General features: G+C 54.8%; 1 protein-coding gene across 9 annotated transcripts in view; it reads left to right on the plus strand.

The window, feature by feature from the left end:
- Positions 1 to 21281, plus strand: part of MRTFA (myocardin related transcription factor A) — a 218653-nt gene extending 197372 nt beyond the window's left edge. For 6 of the 9 annotated variants that reach the window (XM_017945338.3, XM_017945339.3, XM_017945340.3 and 3 more), the window contains 10 exons: positions 71 to 146; positions 1748 to 1909; positions 7090 to 7265; positions 7783 to 7932; positions 10405 to 10658; positions 10932 to 11103; positions 12096 to 13118; positions 14031 to 14183; positions 14475 to 14535; positions 19625 to 21281. In XM_017945338.3, the coding sequence (XP_017800827.1) occupies positions 71 to 146; positions 1748 to 1909; positions 7090 to 7265; positions 7783 to 7932; positions 10405 to 10658; positions 10932 to 11103; positions 12096 to 13118; positions 14031 to 14183; positions 14475 to 14535; positions 19625 to 20142 (2745 nt within the window). In that variant the 3' untranslated portion in view covers positions 20143 to 21281. The remainder of the gene's footprint in view (positions 1 to 70; positions 147 to 1747; positions 1910 to 7089; positions 7266 to 7782; positions 7933 to 10404; positions 10659 to 10931; positions 11104 to 12095; positions 13119 to 14030; positions 14184 to 14474; positions 14536 to 19624) is intronic. The other 3 variants (XM_021921583.2, XM_021921581.2, XM_003905581.5) reach the window with 2 other exon arrangements.
- Positions 21282 to 21315: the final 34 nt, after the last annotated feature.

Here is a 21315-nt window from a genome sequence, read left to right on the forward strand (position 1 = left end):
TTGTGATCCTGTCCATGCCATAAGCCTGTGTACCTGGATTTGAGAGTTTCTTGGTGTGTTTTTTCTGTAGACAGAGGACTATCTCAAACGGAAGATTCGTTCCCGCCCGGAGAGATCGGAGCTGGTCAGGATGCACATTTTGGAAGGTATGGAGATTGGAATTGCTTTTTCATCTAGACGCAGTTCTCACCGCACTACCCATTTCCTTCTTGCTTCTTTCTTCTCCCATTTCTGTTGGCAGTGGGTAAGCCAGAGCCTTAACACAGTATGACAGCTGTGCCATGGTAACCGCCGCTGGTCTGAGGGACTCTCAACAAGCACAGTCACACGCTCTTAGTTTGGCTTGGCCTGTTCTCCAGGGTCCCACCATCCCTTGGTGTGAGATTGTTTCTCTCTGCCAAAATCTGTTTTGTTTTGAGACAGTCTTACTCTGTCACTGTGATTATAGGTGCAAGCCATCATGCCTAATCTAAAATCTGTGTTTAAAATACACTTTTTTATATTCATTAATTCATTCAGTCAGTCATTCACTTGACTGTCTGTGATATACCATGCTCCATCTAATATTATTCTAGATGTATACCTGGCCCCAGCTGCACACGTCTTCCTTCCCACCCCCCTGCCCTTTTTTTTTTTTGAGATGGAGTCTTGCTCTGTTGCTCAGGCTGGAGTGCAGTGGTGTGATCATGGCTCACCGCAACCTCTCCCAGGTTCAAGCGATTCTCCTGCGTCAGCCTTCCGAATAGCTGGGATTACAGACGAGCGCCACCACACCCAGCTAATTTTTAATATTTTTGGTAGAGATGGGGTGTCACCATGTTGGCCAGGCTGGTCTCAAAACTCCTGACCTCAAGTGATCCGCCCATCTTGGCCTCCCAAAGTGCTGGGATTACAGGCATAAGCCACTGTGCCTGGCGGTCTTCCCACATTTTTAGTGAAGAAAAGGTTTTGGCTCCTGGAAGCAGCATAAATATATTTACTTATTGTTTGTCTAGTGTTTTTTTGTTTTGTTTTGTTTTTTAAACTTGAGATGGAGTCTTGCTGTGTCACCCAGGCTGGTGTGCAGTGGCACAATCTCAGCTCACTGCAGCCTCCACCTCCCAGGCTCGAGCAGTTCTCCTGCCTCAGCCTTCCGAGTAGCTGGGACTACAGGCACCTGCCACCATGCCTGGCTATTTTTTGTATTTTTAGTACAGACAGAGTTTCACCATACTGATCAGGCTGGTCTTGAACTCCTGACCTCAGGTGATCCACATGCCTTGACCTCCCAAAGTGCTGGGAATACAAGTGTGAGCCACCACGCCCAGCTGTTTGTCTAGTTTTGAGCTGTTTGAGGGGCTGGAAGAGAACTTTTCTATTCTGAGTCCCATATTTTGCAGACAAAGGCACTGAAACCCAGAGCAGAGATGTGAATTGCCTTAGTAACACAGCAAGTTTGAGGGAGAGTGGAGACCATTCTGTCATCTGGTGCTGCTTCCATTCTGTAGCTCCACCTCAGAAAGTCTTCTGAGCTTGCCTCTGCCTGGTTGTAATTGTGTGTGACCGTGCACTGCCAGGTCACAGTGGGAACCCGTTGTCTTGTCTTTGTGAAACTTCAAGGCAGGCCACTCTTCTCTGCTTGGGATATGCTTTCCATTCTGACAGTCTCTGCTCTTGCCCAGGAGGAAGGAGAGCTGCTCTGGAGTTCCCAGGGCAGAACCACATCCACTCATATATCTTCCTGCACCCCTTTCTCTCCCATGGGCAGAAACCTCGGCTGAGCCGTCCCTCCAGGCCAAGCAGCTGAAGCTGAAGAGAGCCAGACTAGCCGATGACCTCAATGAGAAGATTGCACAGAGGCCTGGCCCCATGGAGCTGGTGGAGAAGAACATCCTTCCTGTTGAGTCCAGCCTGAAGGAAGCCATCATTGGTGAGGAGGACCCAACCACCCTGCATGAGAGGCAGCTGAGATGCAGGAGGGGAGATGGGGAGGGAGTGCCAGGCTGAAGCAGAATTGGGCTGAGGCTCTTGACTTCTTAACAGAGTTTGAGAGCCTCATGCGCGGGTTGTGTGAACTTGGGATAGTGCCTGTTGCTTTAAGAAACAGGGACATACAACAGTAATTAAGTAAATAACAGGCCTTGCGCTGTTCATTTTCCATGTTTGTAAACTCGGGTTGCTTCCTCTTTCACAGAGTAGGTAGATGTCAGGATTAGTGTGTGTGAACGTGTGGAGATGCCAGGAATTAGAAATCTGTGTAATACTCTTTCTTTTTATTAGTGAAATCTCTTCTTGGAGACTGGCCCTTTCCACAGATATTTCACTCAACAAATATTGATGGACCCAAACAGTGTGCTAGGTGCTAAGACCATAGCCCCACAGGGCAGACCAAGTTCCTTTGTCCTTATGGAGCTCATGCCTCGTGGAGCAGGTAACAGGCAGGTGAATAGGCAAGATAGAGAAGCTGTGCTGGAGGGAGCACAGGGTACTCTGGAAACACAGAGGAGGGGCACCCAACCTGGTTGCATCAGGAGGGGTGCAGCTGTCAGAGGAGGTGACAGCCAAGCCTGGGGCTGAAGGATGAGTAGGAATTCGTGAAAGCGTGTGGGAGGGGGTGGGACAAGGGAGGAGAGGACAGTGTTCCAGATGGGGAGAACAACCCTAGGACCTGATGAGAAGGCACTGGAAGGGAGAGTATCAAGATGAGAGGTGGGAGGCCAGGTCCCCAGTGATTTGGTAGTCCGAGGTGGGAGGATCACTTGAGCCCAGGAGTTTGAGACCAGCCTGGGCAACGTAGGGAGACTCACCTATACAAAAAAATAAAAAAATTAGCTGGCTGTGGTGAGACACACCTGTAGTCTCAGCTGCTCAGGAGGCTGAGGTGGGAGGATCGCTTGAGTCCAAGAGTTCAAGGCTGTAGTGAGCTATGATTGTGCCACTGCACTCTAGCCTGGGCGACAGAGTGAGACCCTGTCTCAAAAACAAAAACGAGGTGGGAGCAGTAAGCACAGTCCAGGATGTGCAGGGCCTCTTGGCACACTTGGGAGTTTGGACTTCATTCCTTTAGTGTAAAAGGGAAAAAGCCTCTTTTCTCTCTATTTGCGCTCAATACAGAATACTTCTGGTGTTGGTATTCTGGCATGGTGTTTCCCCACACACCAAGCAGTTCTCCAGTGGACACCAGCTGGGTGCCCTTTTCAGATGCCGTCTACCTGGAGAGAGTGTCCGATCCCACAGGTTGAGGACTCAGTCCCACAAAACTTAGCCCCACTCCCCATGCTGGTCCCACGCCCCAGGTTATTTTACATTTGCTTTTAACCAACTAGCTGTCGATTGGGGTTCCTATACTCTCTCCTTGGGCTTGATAATTTGCTAGAGTGGCTCACAGAACCCGGGGAAACACTTCACTTACATTTGCTGGCTTATTATAAAGGAGGCAGAGGAACAGCCAGAGGGAGGGGCAGATGGCACAGTGTAGTGGGGTGCCAGGGGAGTGGTGGTATTGGAACTTCCCTGCCCACTCCGGGCCTTCACCCTCCCAGTAGCTAGAGAAGCACGTCAAATCCTGTTATCCAAGAGTTTTTATAGGCTTGATCTCAGAGCCCCCACTCCACATCCTACATACCCACCCCCACTTTCCTGGAGGTTGGTGGATGGGCTGGTAGTTCCAGTCCTCTAATCCTCTAATCACTTGGTCTCTGTGGTGACTGGCCCAATCCTTAGTTTCTCCCAGATCATCACATTAGCATAAGCTCAGGTGTTGTAGAAAGAAGATACTGAAGATACTCCTGACCTTAAGGAAATTCCAAGGGTTTTAGCTGCTCTGTGATTTTAGCTGCTCTGTGATGAGAACTGGGGGATAAAAACCAAATATATTTATTATCCTACTCTTCGATTTTGGTGATAATTGGTACAGACCTGTCTCCTTCGCTGCAGTGGGCCCAAGACCCGATCCCTGACAAGACAGCACCTGCCTGCCCCTCCTGAGGCAGCTGTGCCTTCAGAGAAAGAGGCTCAGGTTTTCCTCTAACATAGTTTTAGTTTTGGGCAGAGGGGAAACACTGCAGCAGACCCCCAGGGCATGCTGACTTAGGCCTTGGGCCCTGATTAGAGGCGACTGGCAGTTTCTAGGGCCTCCTCTGCACTGTAGCCACCCTACTGTAGGCTGGCCCACACTGGGCCCGGAGGAGCCCTTTCCCCATGTTGATATAGTAGCCCTTATAATTCACAGATTTTCCCTGGCGTTCGTCTTGCCTCATCTCAGTGGTTTCCTCTGTGTGTTCCTCAGCAGTCCCAAGTTATAGGCCAGTGTAGGGGCCAAGCCAGTTCTAGATGCTGCAGCCAGCCACAGTCTGATAAATGTGTGCCGAGAGTCAGCAGTGTGCCAGGCCGTGTGAAGTCCTGATGTCACAAAGATGAATAAAATATGACTTGTGCCCTCAAAGAATTCACGTGGGTCTGATGTGAGAAGACTAATGTATAAACAACTGATTTCTGAGTCTGGTTCCCAGTCAGATGCCAGTGCTGCCTAGTAGGAAGGCCATGGCCCTGCAACACTGTCTCTGAGTCACCTGCCTTGTGTGACTGCTTGCAAGATCACACATGATGATGAATATAAAGGGCCCAGCCTGGTCCTTGGTGCCTAGAGAGACTCACACAATGGTTGCTGCTGTTGTCAGCAATAACACTCATTCTAGACCAGCTGGCAGCTGCTGTAATGGACAGTGTAACAATGGATATGTGTGTGTCAGCGCTGTGAGAGCTCAGCAGAGGGACGTCTCTCAGGGATAGGGACAGGTGTTGGTGGCCAGGGAAGTGCCCACACTATAGCATGTTTTGGGGGCTGGATCAGACTTTGCCAGGTGGAAAAGGTACAGAGGGACAAGAGGGAACAACACGGGCAGTGGCCTGGAGACCTGTGCTTGTTTGTTTGAGGAATTTGGCAATGGGGTGATTGTTGGGGACTTTAAGGAACACAGAGCATTTGCCAGCAAAAACCAGATTGTACAGTTGAGTAGGAGAGAAGAAGGCAGTGATGGCAAATGTAGCTCATTTGCTCAATAGTTCTGTGGAGAAGGAAAACAGAGGCAGGTCCTGGCTTAGGGAGGGGTTTTCAGGCTGGGTGCAATGGAGCAGGTTTTTGGGCTGAGAGGAAAGAGTCAAGGACATGGGAGGATGGGCACCTTCAGAGGAAGAGGAGGGAGGAGGACGAGGAAATGGAACCCCGGCTGAGGTTGAGGTTTGGCTCAGATAGGAGAGGCAAAGCTGGGAAGGAAGTTTGGCTCAGATGAGTGAGAAGGAAGCGGGCAGTGGGAGCAGGGGGAGCAGACCGTTCTGAGGCCTGAGAAAAGGGCTGATGGGGGTTGGGGTCTTCCCCACACACCTAACCTCCCCATCCGACCCTTCCTCCAGGCCCCTCAGTTATCTTCAAGGTTCACACTAAGTCCTCTCCTCCAGGAAGACTTCCCTGAATCTCTCCTCAGTGTGCCCTCAGCTTCTGTGTTTTCTGTCTAGTAGAGCATTCACGGGGCTCCAAGGCAACTGGACCATAAACTCCTGGAGGGCAGGGTCCCCATCTTTGTTCCCAAGATGTGACTGTGAGTGGAGAGAGAAATAGTCTGTAGTGACCCTGGCCTGTACCAGCCCTGGGTTTTCCACAGTATGGCTAGCAGCTTCCTTGGGTTGGACTAATCTGGTAGAAGCTACAGTTCCTCCACCCTCGCTCACCATTGTCAGTACTGGCCACCCTGGGGCTGCTGTACCAAAGCCGGTGCCCTTGCTGGGAGTAGGAGATAGTGGGGAAATCTAGCCTTGTGTCTGGCATGAAGTACACGTGGTCAGCAAGCCCCATTCTGTGTGTTGCGTACTTGCCCCTGCTGGGACAGATGAGGGGACGGAGGAGCAAGCCACCACCACAGTCGCCAGTAAGGAAGAAGCTCAGATGCGTCCTTCCCAGGTCCTGAGGGAGGAGAGAACCTCAGGTCCTGGCTGGAGGGGAAGAGCTGCTAGGAGAGCTACTGCATGAACAAACCCAGCCTGAGCTGTTGTGCCTTGTTCCTCTTCCTTACCTGGGGTCTTCCCACACAGCACACTTCCCCAGGCTTGGGTGGCAGCTCACCCCTGCCTTCACCCCTGCCTTCACCACTGCCTCCACCACTGCCTCAGTTCCTTCTGCATGGATGGCAGATCAGCTGAGAACCTGCTACCCCCACCTCTTCCCACGACAGTGCTGAGCCGGTGGCTCTGACAGTGACTCTTGAAATAGCCTCCTTGCCTCTGTTCCCATCTTTCCTTCCCACTGCGACCCCATGGAACAGAAGTTTTGTGCTGCGCCCTCCTCCCCTGCCTCTGCCTCCCAGTTGGCCTCAGGAGGACACGTACTCACAGTCATCCAGAGCCTGGCAGTGGGTCAGGTCAGGGCAGTTACAGCCAGCAGGCTGTTTTCTTCTGGTGCCCCTGCTACCCAGGTGTTGGGTGTCTGCGAGCCACTGGCCTCTAGAGGAGGTCACCACACCTCCTCTATTTCACCTGTGCAGGCAAACATCCCCTTTCTGGGATACCCTCCATCTGAAGCCCAGAGCCAGGCTCCTTAGTCTGTTCCTGGCCTCTGGGGAATTCAGCTACACTCACAGGGCTGTTACCCAGGCTTTTCTGGTCCCTCGTTAGCTGGTTCAGAGCCCTCACTGCCCCGTTTGTAAGCATCATGGGGGAAGAAGAGAGTTTTGTGCAGTGTGGGATGAAGATACAGAGTACCTTTAACAATAGGGAGACGGTTGAGGTGGAAAGGTAGCCCAGGTCTCCTAGGGAGGAGCAAGGGAGGGAGGGACAACTTGACATTGAAGATTAAACACAGTATAGAGTTACAAGCAAGAGGCTAAAGGAGGCCTTTGCTCAGCCCATGAGGTCACTCTGGTGGCCTAGGAGACCTTTCTGGCCTCTCTTGCAGGGTCATGATGATGACCAGAGCTTTTTTAGACCAAGAAAGCAGATTGGCTGCTAGTCTCCTTGGTTTGCCTGCCTCACAGAGCGTGTGGGCTGTGGGCCAGGCCTGTCCCTGCTCACCTGTGCTCTGGGCTGCAGGTGGAATCTCATAACAGCTTTGGGTTTCAGTGGGCCAGGTGAACTATCCCAAAGTCGCAGACAGCTCTTCCTTCGATGAGGACAGCAGCGATGCCTTATCCCCCGAGCAGCCTGCCAGCCATGAGTCCCAGGGTTCTGTGCCGTCACCCCTGGAGGCCCGAGTCAGCGAACCACTGCCCAGTGCCACCTCTGCATCCCCCACCCAGGTGAGTATGTGCTTCCAGATGCTTCCCCAGCTCCAAGGTGCTAGGGCTGCCCAGAGTAAGGTCTCTCTCCTGGGCCAGGGTATGCCTCCTGCTCTGGCACAGGGAAGCCAGGGGGATGCTACCCTAGTTGCTCAGGTGCTGGCTGCTTGGGCTCCCTGCTGATGGGAGATGTGGGCAGAGGCCCCTCTCCAGCAGCCAGAGGTCAGGTGGAGGACGACGCTGGCCACGGCTGCTTTGTAGTGGGATTGCAAACCTCACTGGCCCAGTCTGTATTCATTTATTTGGAGCAGCCTGCTTTTCTTGAGTATATTCAGTTCTGTGACCTTTTCATTGCCTTCTCTCTCTCTTTCCTAGCTCCTCCTGCCACCCTGGGGGTTGCTCTTCTCCTCCCCCAGTCTCTGCCCACCATTTGCCCTCTGACAGTGGTGGCGTCTGAGGACCCTGTGTAGGGTCAGGGCAGGCTGGGCACACCCTGCCTGGAGGTGGCCATGTCCTCACTTCCCTTTTTCCCTCTCAGGTTGTGTCTCAACTTCCGATGGGCCCGGATTCCGGAGAAATGCTTTTCCTGGCAGAGCAGCCTCCTCTGCCTCCCCCACCTCTGCTGCCTCCCAGCCTCACCAATGGAACCACTGTCCCCACTGCCAAGCCCACCCCCACACTCATTAAGGTACATTTCTGCCAGTGATTGTACCCTCCCCTTCCTGGTGCCCTTTGGAGTCCTGCTGTGACTTCATTCCAGCTGTGGGGACAGCTGCAGGGGGTGTGGTGCACGTCCTCTCCCATTGGTCTGGGAGTTTCTTCCTGTTCTCTCCATTGTCCGACATAACACTGGCTGTTGCGATCATAGCCACCAGTTATTGGTAGCTGTGGGCTGGCCTTGGGCATTCCAGGTACTCATTCCTGCTCTCATCCATGAAGTCATTCCCACACATTATGTCTTGTTCACTCAACAATTCCGTGAGGCAGAAATAGAGCCCTTTGCTACAAGAGAGGAACTGAGAGGTGAAGTGACGTGGCCGGAGGCATGCAGGAGGCATCACTGAGTGTTCTCCTCCTCCTCCAAGGCCTGACCTGAAATGCCGGCAGGAGGCAGGGGTTACTGCCGTCGGTGTGGGGAACCCTGTGCTGGGCACTACTGGCCTCATGGACTCAGGCGTCTGCTGTTAAATTCAGCTGCACCAAGAGCTGATGCAGGGTCCCCCCCTGCTCCACAGAACTGCCTGGCCACCAGGATCTCAGGGACTGCAACCCCACACCTCCACCTGGCCCACGCCTCCCTGACTTGCTCCACCTGTACCCTTTCTGCTCTGTCCTTTCTTACTCTCTAGGTTCTCGCCTCACACAGACCCTGTGCCTGGCTTGGCAACCCCTGGCCATCTGAGCCTCAGGAGAGGCCGACAGTCTGTAGCCTGGGCTGTCTGGCGCTCGTGCTCTGGCCTTAGAAGGCCCCACTAGCTCTGGGAGCTGCCTGCCCATCTTGTGACTCTCCCTGGCTCTGTCCCGTGGTGACATCCCCAGTCCCGCCTCTGCACATGACCCTGTCATCTCTGCTGTCTCCTGCTTCCTCCATGTCAGAAAGTCACTATGGCTTCCTGAATGTCACTGTCTCCTCCTTCAGGCCTCGGAGCAGTGAGTGGCCTCTCCTCCCAGCCTACGCCTGCTTTCAGTGCTGCGTGCCCAGGCGCTGCCTCCTCAGTGCCTGTCCTGCACCTGCATTCTCTTCCTCACTGTCAACAGGTGTCCCTGCTTTTCCCACAGAGTTCCTCCCTCCAGCGTGCTTCTCCTCACACTCCTGTTGCCTTCCTTTGCCTCCCATGTTTGGAAGAAGAGTCTGTGTATTTTGTCTACACATCTCTTCAGTTACCCCACCAGTGGACTGAAACATTATCTTCAGGGGCCTCAATCCAAGTCCATCCCCACCGCTGTGCTCCTGGCCCAGCTATTGGGGTTCTCTCTCTTTGGTTGTGTTTTCCCTGCCTCCCTCTTCCTCCCTTTAATTGGGGGTGCTCCCTAGGCTCTGCCCTCTGCCCCCTCTCTCCCTCTGTCCCCTCTCTCCCTCTGCCCCCTCTCTCCCTCTGCCTCCTCTCTCCCTCTGCCTGTACTTCTGCCTGCTCCCCAGCCTGTGCTCAGAGGCTCTCTGTGGCTCTGTTCCCTTCTTCTGGAACAATCCTGGCCTCACAGCCTTGGCAGCCCTGCCCTTTCTCCATCCTTCCCATGCTCCCAGCAAAACCAGAACCTCTTCTGGGGTCACTCCTCACCTGCCACATGTTCACTTTGTCTGTTCTTCCACTAGTGGGTCACCTGCCCAAACCTTCCTTTCGGTCCTCATTGCCACAAGGTCTATACGCCACCTGTTCCTACATCCAGCCTTGTACGCTTCTGTCTGCCGTTCTCTGCTCAAAACTTCTCAGCTCTCCGCGGTCTCTCTCTGGCACTCCCTTGCTAACTCACCTTGTCCAACTGTGCCCTTCCTTGCTCCAAGAACAGGCCTCCCACATATCGCCTACTGGCCCTTGGTCAGTTTGGGTCTTCTGACTCTCCTGGCCCAGCAGCTGTGCCAGCTGGAGGTCTTTGGGGGCATGAATAGGAGCTTTTGGAGTCCTGTGTTAGAAAAAGAACAAGATCTCCTTGTGACTTTGGGCAAGTGACTTCTTTGAGCCTGTTCACCATTTTCAAGTAGACATGACAGTTCCTACCTGGCAGGATTCCCCCCAGCCCCAAAAAGAGCAAGCAGCGTTCTTGAGAAGCTTGCGTGGCTCCGTCTTTGTAAAGTGCCTGGTCTGGTGCAGCCCAAGCTCCATCAATCAGCTGGGTTTTACCTCCTTGTGTTCACTCTGGCTTGGGGTCATGGTGATGTCTGTGCTTGAACATTTGGTTGATTTACCTTCCAAGCTAGAAGCTCTTTTAAGCCAGGGGCCAGGCACAGCCCTCTTTGTCACTCCAGCCCCTTGCCTGGCACATTTCTGGGCACGTTTCTGCTTTCAACGGAGTGTATGGTCCCATGGGGAATTGTGGAAATGGGCAAAGTGTGGATGGAGATGTCTTCTCGGAAGCCACACAGGCGTGGGGAGAGCTGCCAGCCCCACACCGAGAAGCCTGAGGCTGCCCCTGAATGGCACCCTGTCTCCTGTGCCCTCAGCAAAGCCAACCCAAGTCTGCCAGTGAGAAGTCGCAGCGCAGCAAGAAGGCCAAGGAGCTGAAGCCAAAGGTGAAGAAGCTCAAGTACCACCAGTACATCCCCCCGGACCAGAAGCAGGACAGGGGGGCACCCCCCATGGACTCATCCTACGCCAAGATCCTGCAGCAGCAGCAGCTCTTCCTCCAGCTGCAGATCCTCAACCAGCAGCAGCAGCAGCACCACAACTACCAGGCCATCCTGCCTGCCCCGCCAAAGTAGGCACCCACTCGCCACCACCTGCCCCTGCCCTTCCCAAGCCACCCTGAGCCAGGCAGGTACCAGATCTGGTGGAGGTGAACCCCACATCTTTAAGGACCCTCTGGTCTGGATGCTACAGAGTGGTCTGCAGGCAGGGCCACCCTAGCCTTTGCGCTAGGCCCTTGCCCCATGCCTATCTGTACCCAACCCTGCAGCCCAGGCTTGGGCTGCCACCTGCAGAGGCCACGGGTGATGCTGGATGGGTGCTCATTTCCACCTTTTCTTCTCAGGTCAGCAGGTGAGGCCCTGGGAAGCAGCGGGACCCCCCCAGTACGCAGCCTCTCCACTACCAATAGCAGCTCCAGCTCAGGTGCCCCTGGGCCCTGTGGGCTGGCACGTCAGAACAGCACCTCACTGACTGGCAAGCCGGGAGCCCTGCCAGCCAACCTGGATGACATGAAGGTACACAGCCACTGGAAAACTTGAGCCACTGCCAGCCTGGCCCTTCCCACAGGGGCTGTCCGGGTGCTGGTTTTTAGGCAGGGAAGGCATCCAGCCTAGGACCCACCATCGTGGAAGGCAGCGCAGGGCTCCAGGCTCTGGTCCCCATCAGACAGGGGCACCTTGGACACAGCTCCGAGGCTGCCTGGAGGTGGTCATGGCGAGTGACACCAGCTTCCTCGTGGTGGGTCCTGTTGTTGGCAGCACAGCCGGCATCTGTCCAGGCAGTCGTGTGTCTCTTATCTTCCTCGACTTGTATGGTACATGCAGTGTGAGAAGTGGGGATAGGTGTCCCTTTGAGGATGGTCAAGCTGAGGCACTGGAGGAGAAGCTTGTCCACAGTCGCAGACCTGGTCAGTGTAGACCGGGCTGTCCAGTAGCAACCCTGCTCGCATTTTCCCCTTTGCTGGTGAATGCAGAGCTCAGGGTGCTATTCAGATGCAGTGTCTGCCTGGAAAGAGAGTGGCCTGTGATCAGGGTCACAGACTTGGCTTCCGTCCTAGGGCCTTGGAGAGGAGTGGGTCATGCCCAGTGCCTTGTGTGTTTTCTCTGCCCCATCAGAAGATTGACTGGACCAAGCTCTCCCTTGAGAACTTGTTCTCTGAACCAGGCTGGGCCCTACTTTCATGAGCTCAGTTTTCTCTTCTGCAAAATTCAGTCTGTTCCATTCAAGATTTATTGAGCCCAAGCACCATGTTGGGGGCTGGGGACAGCTGTGGGCACCATGTGCCAGCGCCCGCTGCCTGCATAGGTGGGGAGCATTTTAACCAGGTCCCTGCTAGAGTGAGAACAATGAAAGGGAGGATGCTGTTGGCTCAGGTGGTGGGGGGCATTGCGCCCTCCAGGGTGCTGGAGGATTAGGGTAGTTGATGCATCTGAAGTGCCCTTCTGCCTGGACCCAGTGCCCTGTGTCCAGCTGCCCCTGGCCTCCCTGACTGTTGACTGCCTTGCAGGTGGCAGAGCTGAAGCAGGAGCTGAAGTTGCGATCACTGCCCGTCTCAGGCACCAAAACTGAGCTGATTGAGCGCCTTCGAGCCTACCAAGACCAAATCGGCCCTGTCCCAGGAGCCCCCAAGGCCCCTGCCACCACCTCTATCCTGCACAAGGCTGGCGAGGTGGTGGTAGCCTTCCCGGCGGCCCGGCTGAGCACAGGGCCAGCTCTGGTGGCAGCAGGCCTGGCCCCAACTGAGGTGGTGGTGGCCACGGTGACCAGCAATGGAGTGGTGAAATTTGGCAGCACAGGCTCCACACCGCCTGTGTCTCCTACCCCCTCAGAGCGCTCACTGCTCAGCACCGGCGATGAAAACTCCACCCCCGGGGACACCTTTGGTGAGATGGTGACGTCTCCCCTGACGCAGCTGACTCTGCAGGCCTCGCCACTGCAGATCCTCGTGAAGGAGGAGGGCCCCCGGGCCGGGTCCTGTTGCCTGAGCCCTGGGGGGCGGGCAGAGCTAGAAGGGCGCGACAAGGACCAGATGCTGCAGGAGAAAGACAAGCAGATCGAGGAGCTGACGCGCATGCTCCGGCAGAAGCAGCAGCTGGTGGAGCGGCTCAGGCTGCAGCTGGAGCAGGAGAAGCGAGCCCAGCAGCCCGCCCCAACTCCCGTGCCCACCCCTGCCCCTCTCGGCATGCCAGTGAAGCAAGAGAACAGCTTCTCCAGCTGCCAACTGAGCCGACAGCCCTTGGGCCCTGCGCACCCATTCAGCCCCAGCCTGGCGGCCCCAACCACCAACCATGTAGACCCTTGTGCTGCGGCCCCGGGGCCCCCGTCCGTGGTGGTGAAGCAGGAAGCTGTGCAGCCTGAGCCCGAGCCGGTCCCCGCCCCCCAGCTGCTTCTGGGTCCTCAGGGCCCTGGCCTCATCAAGGGGGTTGCACCTCCCACCCTCATCACTGACTCCACAGGGACCCACCTTGTCCTCACCGTGACCAATAAGAATGCAGACAGCCCTGGCCTGTCCAGTGGAAGCCCCCAGCAGGTACCTGGGTATGGGAGGAACCGGGCAGGGCCCAGAGGAGGGTGGGAAGAGCGTCTCGCTGCAGCCCTCGTGGGCCAGGGGTCCCCTCGTGCTGGGCATTTTGTGTTTGCTTCGTTTAATCTTCGTTTCGACTCTCTGAAATGAGCGGTCGTTACCCCATCTCACCACGGGGAGCACTGAGACTTAGGAAAGTTAAGGCACCTGCCTGAAACCCCCTAGCCGTAGGGCGGAACCATTGGCGAGCTCTCCACCTCTCTGGCTGTTGAGACTAGAACATTTTTGCATCTCAGCAGAGGACTCCTGAGCAACCCACACCAGGCTGGGCCTGCCTTAGTGCTGCTCTGTGGGGAGTGGCCAGTGAAGGTCAGAGGTAGCCTGCCCTGGGGAGAGGCTGTGGGGTCCTCTGGCCAGGATCCAGCTCAGGGTCCTCCCCTCAGAGAGGCCAGCTGTCCCCACCGAGGTGTCAGCAGCAGAAAGCTCCCCAGCAGACCTTCTCTCAGCCTAGGCCACAGGTGAGGCTGCCCTAAGGCTTTATGTAGCCTTGTGGTCCTGCAGAACTTGGGGGTGGAGGAGACAGTGACAGGAACAGGTACCTCAGGATAGGAGATGGGGGTCCCTGAGCAGACCCAAGCAGAGAAAGAAGCTGCAGAAATCTCAGGGAGTGACCAGCCCAGCCCAGAGACCTCTCCCAAACCTCAAGAGGCCAGGCACCCCCTGCAGGGTTGAGGGTCCCCCATCCTGTATTCCTTCTTACCTAGTGGCTTTCACGAAAGCTCCCTAAAAGCCAGTGCCCCCCATCTGCCCTCCTAGAGTGTGAGAGGCCCTGGCCTTATCCCCACCCCTCACCCCTACAAGGCAGGTCTGTACCCCCAGCCCCCTGACCACTGGTCCTCTCCCTGTTCTCCTGTCCAGCCCTCATCCCAGCCTGGCTCTCCAGTGCCTGCCGCCTCTGCCCAGATGGACCTAGAGCACCCACTGCAGCCCGTCTTTGGGACCCCCACTTCTCTGCTGAAGAAGGAACCACCTGGCTATGAGGAAGCCATGAGCCAGCAGCCCAAACAGCAGGTGAGGAAGGCAGGCTGGGCCTGGCCATTGTGGGCGGCTGCCCTAGGCTGCTGGGCTGAGGTTCCTACAGCCCCAGCTGCAGGAAAAGGGGGCAGGTGAAGCCCAGCTTCAGGGTCAGAGAGGCCTTGGGGAGTGGGCCGTTGGGGGATGGGCACCAGGAGTCCGGGCATGCCCGTGGGTGCTGTGGATCTGGCTGCTTATTCTGGGTAGAGGGAGGGGCCTCATTCGTAGTTCAGGCTGGGAGCCCCCATTCAAGAGTTTCATCTTTTTTTTTTTTTCTTTGTCCCGCAGGAAAATGGTTCCTCAAGCCAGCAGATGGACGACCTGTTTGACATTCTCATTCAGAGCGGAGGTAACCCCAGATCCCCTGCTGCCTCCTGACAGCCTTCTCTGTTCATAGGTGTCTCTAGCCCTGGGTTGGTTTGTTTTTATTGAATGCTTCCATGCGTGACCAGTCTTGGGCAAGCACTGTGGATGCAGTGGTGGCTGTGAGCCCTCCTGTCTCCAGGGCCTGGATGAGAGGACCAGGGAAGGTGTCGTCCTTCATTCAGCAGGGAGCACTGTCCCAAGGCCCTCGCCTGCCAATGAACAGAAGAGACATTTGCCCTTGTGGAGCTCACAGTGCAGCCTGGGGAGGTGGACAACAAGTAGAAGAAATAAGCAGATCATATGGAAGATCCGAGAGGAGCCTTAGGACAAAAACGGAGGGGAGGGAGAGGTCTGGGGAGCCTGGTGGGGAAGGGCCGGGATGGCTCCTGTGAGCAGGAGCAGCTGTGTGCATCTGTGCGGCCTTGGGAGTGACTGGTGAGTTGGAATGTAGTTGAGGAAAGGGAAAGAAGGGCTTTGTGGCCAGATCATGTGTGGCCTCCTGGGCATCAGGGCAGGGTGGCTTTGGCTTCATCGTGTGGGAAGCCATCGCACAGCCTTGGGTAGAGTGGCCTGGTCTGATGCAGGACCCAGGAACCTTCCAGCTGCTGTAGCGATAGCAGCTGCGCAAGGGCAGAAGCAGGGAGCCCCAGGTTGGGGGTGGTGGGAGAGCAGGGCTGTGGCCCAGCAGGCAGCAGTGGCAGGCGGAGGAACAGCTGGAGTCGGCCCCATTTGGAGAGAGCCAGGTTGGTGTGTTTATGGATGAGGTGTGGAGAGAGGGAAGGAACAGCCAAGGATGACTTCAAGGGCTGTGGCCTGAAGGGCCAGGGTGGAGCAGCCACTGATGGGGTGAGCTGGGGAGGGGGCACGTGTGGGACCACATTGTGCAGTCCCTGATGGGGTGTGTCATGAGTGGAGGGTTTACAGGGACAGTTGACATCGAGTGGCATTTGTAAGAGAGGTCTGGGCTGCATGTAGGAGTTGGGGTGTTGTCGCATCTAGATCGGCAGTTGGAGCTGGGAGGCTGCCCAGGGCGTGAGGTGGGGGAGCAGAAGTCGGGGCTGAGCCCAGCCTTAGGGGTCGGGAGGACAAGCAGTGGCAGGGTGTGGTGTCCTGGAAGCCAGCTGTGGCCCATGGAGCTGAGGACCGAGGCCTGGACACGGAAGCAGGTGTCATGGGCACAACAGGAAGTCCGTGAGAGGCCTGAGAACAGGGTTGGGGGTGGCCATGGAGAGCTCTCTGGGAGGTTCCTCTGCAGAGGGGAGGAAGAGGGTAGGGCAGATGCTGGGTGGGAGACAGCGTGCATCTGTGTGAGGGACCCAGCTGGGAGTGGAAGATCCCAGAGGACCCCGAGATGGCCATGGGAAGGAGCTCACTGGCAGCAGCAGGCAAGAAGGCTGGGCGTGTGGTGCCGACCCTGGGCGGCGAGCGCGGACTTCTCTCCACGTGTCTCAGTGGCTTCTGGGGGAGGAGGAGTGGCTGAGGGGTACAGGCAAAGCGGGAGCTCAGCCTGGAACCACAGCTCTACCAGAGTGGATTTGATGTTGTGTGAATTTTATTTCAATTTAAGACGAGCTCAGTCACTGGTGTTCCTGTGAGGTCAGCAATTCTCAAGCCTTAGGGAGAATCCCCAGGTCCCTGGGGCCTGAGGCGCATCTCTCACCAGTGTAGGTGGCACTGAGGCAGCAGGTATGGGACCTGCTTTGGGGATGACTGGGCTGGGTGCTCAGGAAAGAGGCCTTGGCATGAGCTTCAAGAGTTTCCAAGGGAAGGTGGTGCTACCCCAGAGATTGTTCGAGAAGGAAAAGGGAACAGGCTTTGAACTCTTAACTTCTAAGAGATGGCAGAGAAAGGGAGAATGGTGGGTGTGGGTGCCGCCTGCCCCCAAAGGGACACTGAGAAGTGGCCCAAGAGGTGGCAGTGATGCCAGAAGCAGGTGTTTGAGGAGAGAGGTCTGGGCAGGTGGCAGCTGGAGGTGAGCGACCTCCTTGCCTGTGAGAGCAGCTGCAGGGCAAAGAATGCATTCTGTTGGGACAGGAGGGGCTGGAACCCAGAGGGTTGGGGAGCAGGCCTGGTTTTTGCATAATTCTTTTTTTAAGTTGTAGTGAAATAATAAAATTTGCCATTCTAACCATTTTTTAAATGTACAATTCAGAGGTATTAGGTCCATTCAGTGTTGTGCAGCTATCACCCCATCCACTCTAGAACTTTTTTTTTTTTTTTTTTTTTGAGACGGAGTCTCGCTCTGTCACCCAGCCTGGAGTCCAGTGGCGCAATCTTGGTTCACTGCAAGCTCCGCCTCCCGGGTTTACACCATTCTCCTGCCTCAGCCTGCCTTCTGCTCACTGCTCGGGCCTCGTGATCCGGCCGTCTCGGCCTCCCAAAGTGCTGGGATTACAGGCTTGAGCCACTGCGCCCGGCCAACTCTAGAACTTCTATATCACCCCATAGGGAAACTACCCATTAGACAGTAACTCCCTATTCTCCCCAACTGCAGCCCTTGGCAGCCCCCATCCCACTTTCTCTATGAATTTGCCTATTGTAGGGACCTCACAGAAGTGGAATCAGTTTGTCCTCCTGTGTCTGGTGTATTTCACTCAGCATAATGTCCTCAAGGTCCATCTGTGTTGCAGCATGTGTCAGAATTTCACTCTTTTTAAAGGCTGAGTCGTACCCCTGGTGTGGATACACCACATTTTCTTCATCCATTCATCTGTGGCCGGACACTTGGGTGGTTTCCACCCTTTGGATGTTGTGAATGTGGGTGTGCAAGTGTCTGTCTTGAGTCCCTGCCTTCAGTTCTGGGCATAACCTAGGGCTAGAATTGCCGGATCATGTGGTAGTCTGACTATTGCCCAGGTTGGAGTGCAGTAGCGCGATCTTGACTCACTCAAACCTCTGCCTCTCGGATTCAAGCAATTCTCCTGCCTCAGCCTCTCGAGTAGCTGGCACCCACCTCCACACCCGGCCAATTTTTTTGTATTTTTTAGTAGATGCGGCGTTTCACTGTGTTGCCCAGGCTGGTTTTGAACTCCTGAGCTCAGGCAGTGTGCCCGCCTCGGCCTCCCAAAGTGATAGGGTTACAGGCGGGAGCCACCACACCCAGCCTCGTATGGTAACTTCTGTGTTTAACTTTTTGAGGAATCACTAAACTGTTTCTACTGCAGCTGTAACATTTTACATTCACACTAGCAACACACAAGGGTTCCAGTTTCTTCACCTCCTTACCAGCACTCCTTTTCATTTTTTTGATAAAAGCCACCCTAATGGGTGTGAAGTGGTACCTTAGTTTGTATTTCTGTAATTTAGTGATGTGGAGCACCTTTTCATGTGCTGCCTGACCATTCGTGTATCTTCTATTGGAGAATGGCTGAGTCCTTTGCACATTTTAAAAAATTTTTTAAAACTTGTGGTAAATTGACCGGGCGCAGCGGCTCACACCTGTAGTCCCAGCACTTTGGGAGGCTGAGGCAGGTGGATCACAATGTCAGGAGATGGAGACCATGCTGGCTAACATAGTGAAACCCCGTCCCTACTAAAAAATACAAAAAAATTAGCCAGGCGTAGTGGCAGGCGCCTGTAGTCCCAGCTACTCGGGAGGCTGAGGCAGGAGAATGGCGTCAACCCGGGAGGTGGAGCTTGCAGTGAGTAGAGATCACGCCACTGTACTCCAGACTGGGCAACAGAGCGAGACTCTGTCTGGAAAAAAAAAAAAAAAAAAAAATTGTGGTAAATAATGCTTGTAATCCTAGCACCTTGGGAGGCCAAGGCAGGTGGATCATGAGGTCAGGAGTTCGAGACCAGCCTGACCAACATGGTGAAACCCCATCTATACTAAAAATACAAAAATATTAGCCGGACGTGGTGGCACGTGCCTGTAATCTCAGGAGGCTGAGGCAGGAGAATTGCTTGAAACCAGGAGGTGGAGGTTACAGTGGGCCAAGATTGCCCCACTGCACTATAGCCTGGGCAACGGTGAGACTCAGTCTCCAAAAAAAAAAAAGTGGTAAAATACACCTAAAATTTACTTTTTTTGGTGTTGATTTTTGGTAAAGACGGGGTCTTGCATTGTTGCCTAGGCTGAGCTGAAACTTCTGGCTTGAAGCCAATCCTCCTGTCCCAGCCTCCCAAAGTGCTGGCATGACAGGTGTGACATTTTACTGTTGTGAATGATGCTCTTCTCAACACCTGTGTACAAACATCTGCGACTCTGCTTCCAATTCTTTTGGGTATATGCCCTGCAGTGGAATTGCTAGATCATATGGTAATTCTTTTTTTTTTGGAGATGGAGTTTTGCTTTTGTTGCCCAGGCTGGAGTGCAGTGGCACAATCTCGGCCCACTGCAACCTCTGCCTTCCGGTTTCAAGCAATTCTCCTGTGTTAGCCTCCTGAGTAGCTGAGATTACAGGCGCCTGCCACCACACTTGGCTAGTTTTTGTATTTTTAGTAGAGATGGGGTGTCACCATGTTGGCCAGGCTGGTGTCGAACTCCCGACCTTGTGATCTGCCCACCTCAGCCTCCCAAAGTGCTGGGATTACAGGCGTGAGCCACCACACCTGGCCAGTAATTCTATTTTTAAATGTTGGAGGAACCTCCATACTATTTTGCATAGCAGCTGCACCATTTTGCATTTCTATCACAGGGCACAAGGGCTCCAGTTTCTCTGTATCCAGCACTTTAAAAATTTAATTTTACAGTAGCCACTCCAGTGGGTTTGAGATGTATCTCACTGTGTGGTCTCCCTCATGACTAGTGATATTGAGCTCTTTTCATGTGCTGCTGGCCATTTGTATATAATTGGAGAAATGTCTGTTCAAATCCTTTACCCATTCTTGAGTCAAGTTTGGTTTTTTTGTTGTTGAGTTTTAGAAGTTCTCTGTGTATTCTGGGTATCACTTCTTTATCAAATACATGATTTGCAAATATTAAGAGTTTTATAGTTTTAGCTCTTACATTTAAGTCTTTGATCCATTTTATTTTTGTAAATTGTGTGAGGTTAGGGTCCACCTTCATTCTTTCGCATGTAGATATACAGGCTTGGTTTCTGATATCCACTTACTGTCTTGATTGGCAGAAATTTCAGCAGATTTCAAGGAGCCGCCGTCCCTGCCAGGGAAGGAGAAGCCATCCCCGAAGACAGCCTGTGGGTCCCCCCTGGCAGCACAGCCATCACCCTCTGCTGAGCTCCCCCAGGCTGCCCCACCTCCGCCGGGCTCACCCTCCCTCCCTGGGCGCCTGGAGGACTTCCTGGAGAGCAGCACGGGGCTGCCCCTGCTGACCAGTGGGCATGAGGGGCCAGAGCCCCTTTCCCTCATTGATGACCTCCATAGCCAGATGCTGAGCAGCACTGCCATCCTGGACCACCCCCCGTCACCCATGGACACCTCGGAATTGCACTTTGCTCCTGAGCCCAGCAGCACCATGGGCCTGGACCTGGCTGATGGCCACCTGGACAGCATGGACTGGCTGGAGCTGTCGTCAGGTGGTCCTGTGCTGAGCCTGGCCCCACTCAGCACCACAGCCCCCAGCCTCTTCTCCACAGACTTCCTTGATGGCCATGATTTGCAGCTGCACTGGGATTCCTGCTTGTAGCTCTCTGGCTTGAGACTGGGGTGGGGACGGGGCTGGGAGCCAGGGCACTCCGGTGCGTGGCGCTCCTGCGTGATTCGGCCTCTCCACATGGTTGTGAGTCTTGACAATCACAGCCCCTGCTTTTTCCCTTCCCTGGGAGGCCAGAACAGAGAAGCCCCTACTCCTGGTTCGGGCCCACCCAGGGCAGAGGAGAGCAGCTGTCAAGAAGCAGCCCTGGCTCTCACGCTGGGGTTTTGGATACCCAGTCAGGGCCAGGGCCAGGGCCATTTCAGCTTGACCTCCTTTTTTGAGGTCAGGGGCACTGTCTGGCTACAATTTGGCTAAGGTAGGTGAAGCCCAGCCAGGAGGCTTCTCCTCTGACCCAGGGCTGAGACATGTCAGGGGGTGAATCTCCTTTTTGCTCCCTGCTTTGCTGTGAAGGGATAAATTAGCCTGGGCCTCTACCCCCTAGTCCCCATGTCTGCCAACCCCAGGGCTTCCTGGGATTGGGCTCCCTGCCATTTTAGTGTCTTGGTGTAGTGTAACCATTTAGTGGTTGGTGGCAACAATTTTCTGTACAGGTGTATATATCTCTATATTATATATCAACATACATATAGACATATATTTTTGGGGGGGGGGACAGGAGATGGGTGCAACTCCCTCCCATCCTACTCTCACAGAAGGGCCTGGAAGGCCATGGCTCCTAGGGACTGGATGCAAGGTTACCCTTGAGCTATGTGCCACCGTCTGGTGCCCAGTCTGGCATGCAGCTACCCAGGCCCACCCATCACGTGTGATTGACATGTAGACACCCTGCCACGGCCTATGCCCCACCTGCCCTGCTTCCTTATCAGTGCCACGAGGGCAGAGGTGCTACCTGGCCTTCCTGCCAGGAGCTCTCCACCCACTCACATTCCGTCCCTGCCGCCTCACTGCAGCCAGCGTGACCCTAGGACAGGAGGGAATTGGGCCCAGCTTTACCCTGCTGTGGGGCTGAGAGATGGCCATGAGGTTGTGGCTGTCTCCTGCCCTGGGGCCACTGGCTTCACACTCTGGCCTGACTCATAGGGGAGTAGGGGTGGAGTCACCAAAACCAGTGCTGGGACAAAGATGGGGAAGGTGTGTGAACTTTTTAAAATAAAAACAAAAACACAGGCCTGTTAGTGTATCTTAATCCATGGAAGGGGTGGG

Source organism: Papio anubis, chromosome 16 (assembly GCF_008728515.1).
Source record: "Papio anubis isolate 15944 chromosome 16, Panubis1.0, whole genome shotgun sequence".
Taxonomy (NCBI): Eukaryota; Metazoa; Chordata; class Mammalia; order Primates; family Cercopithecidae; genus Papio; species Papio anubis.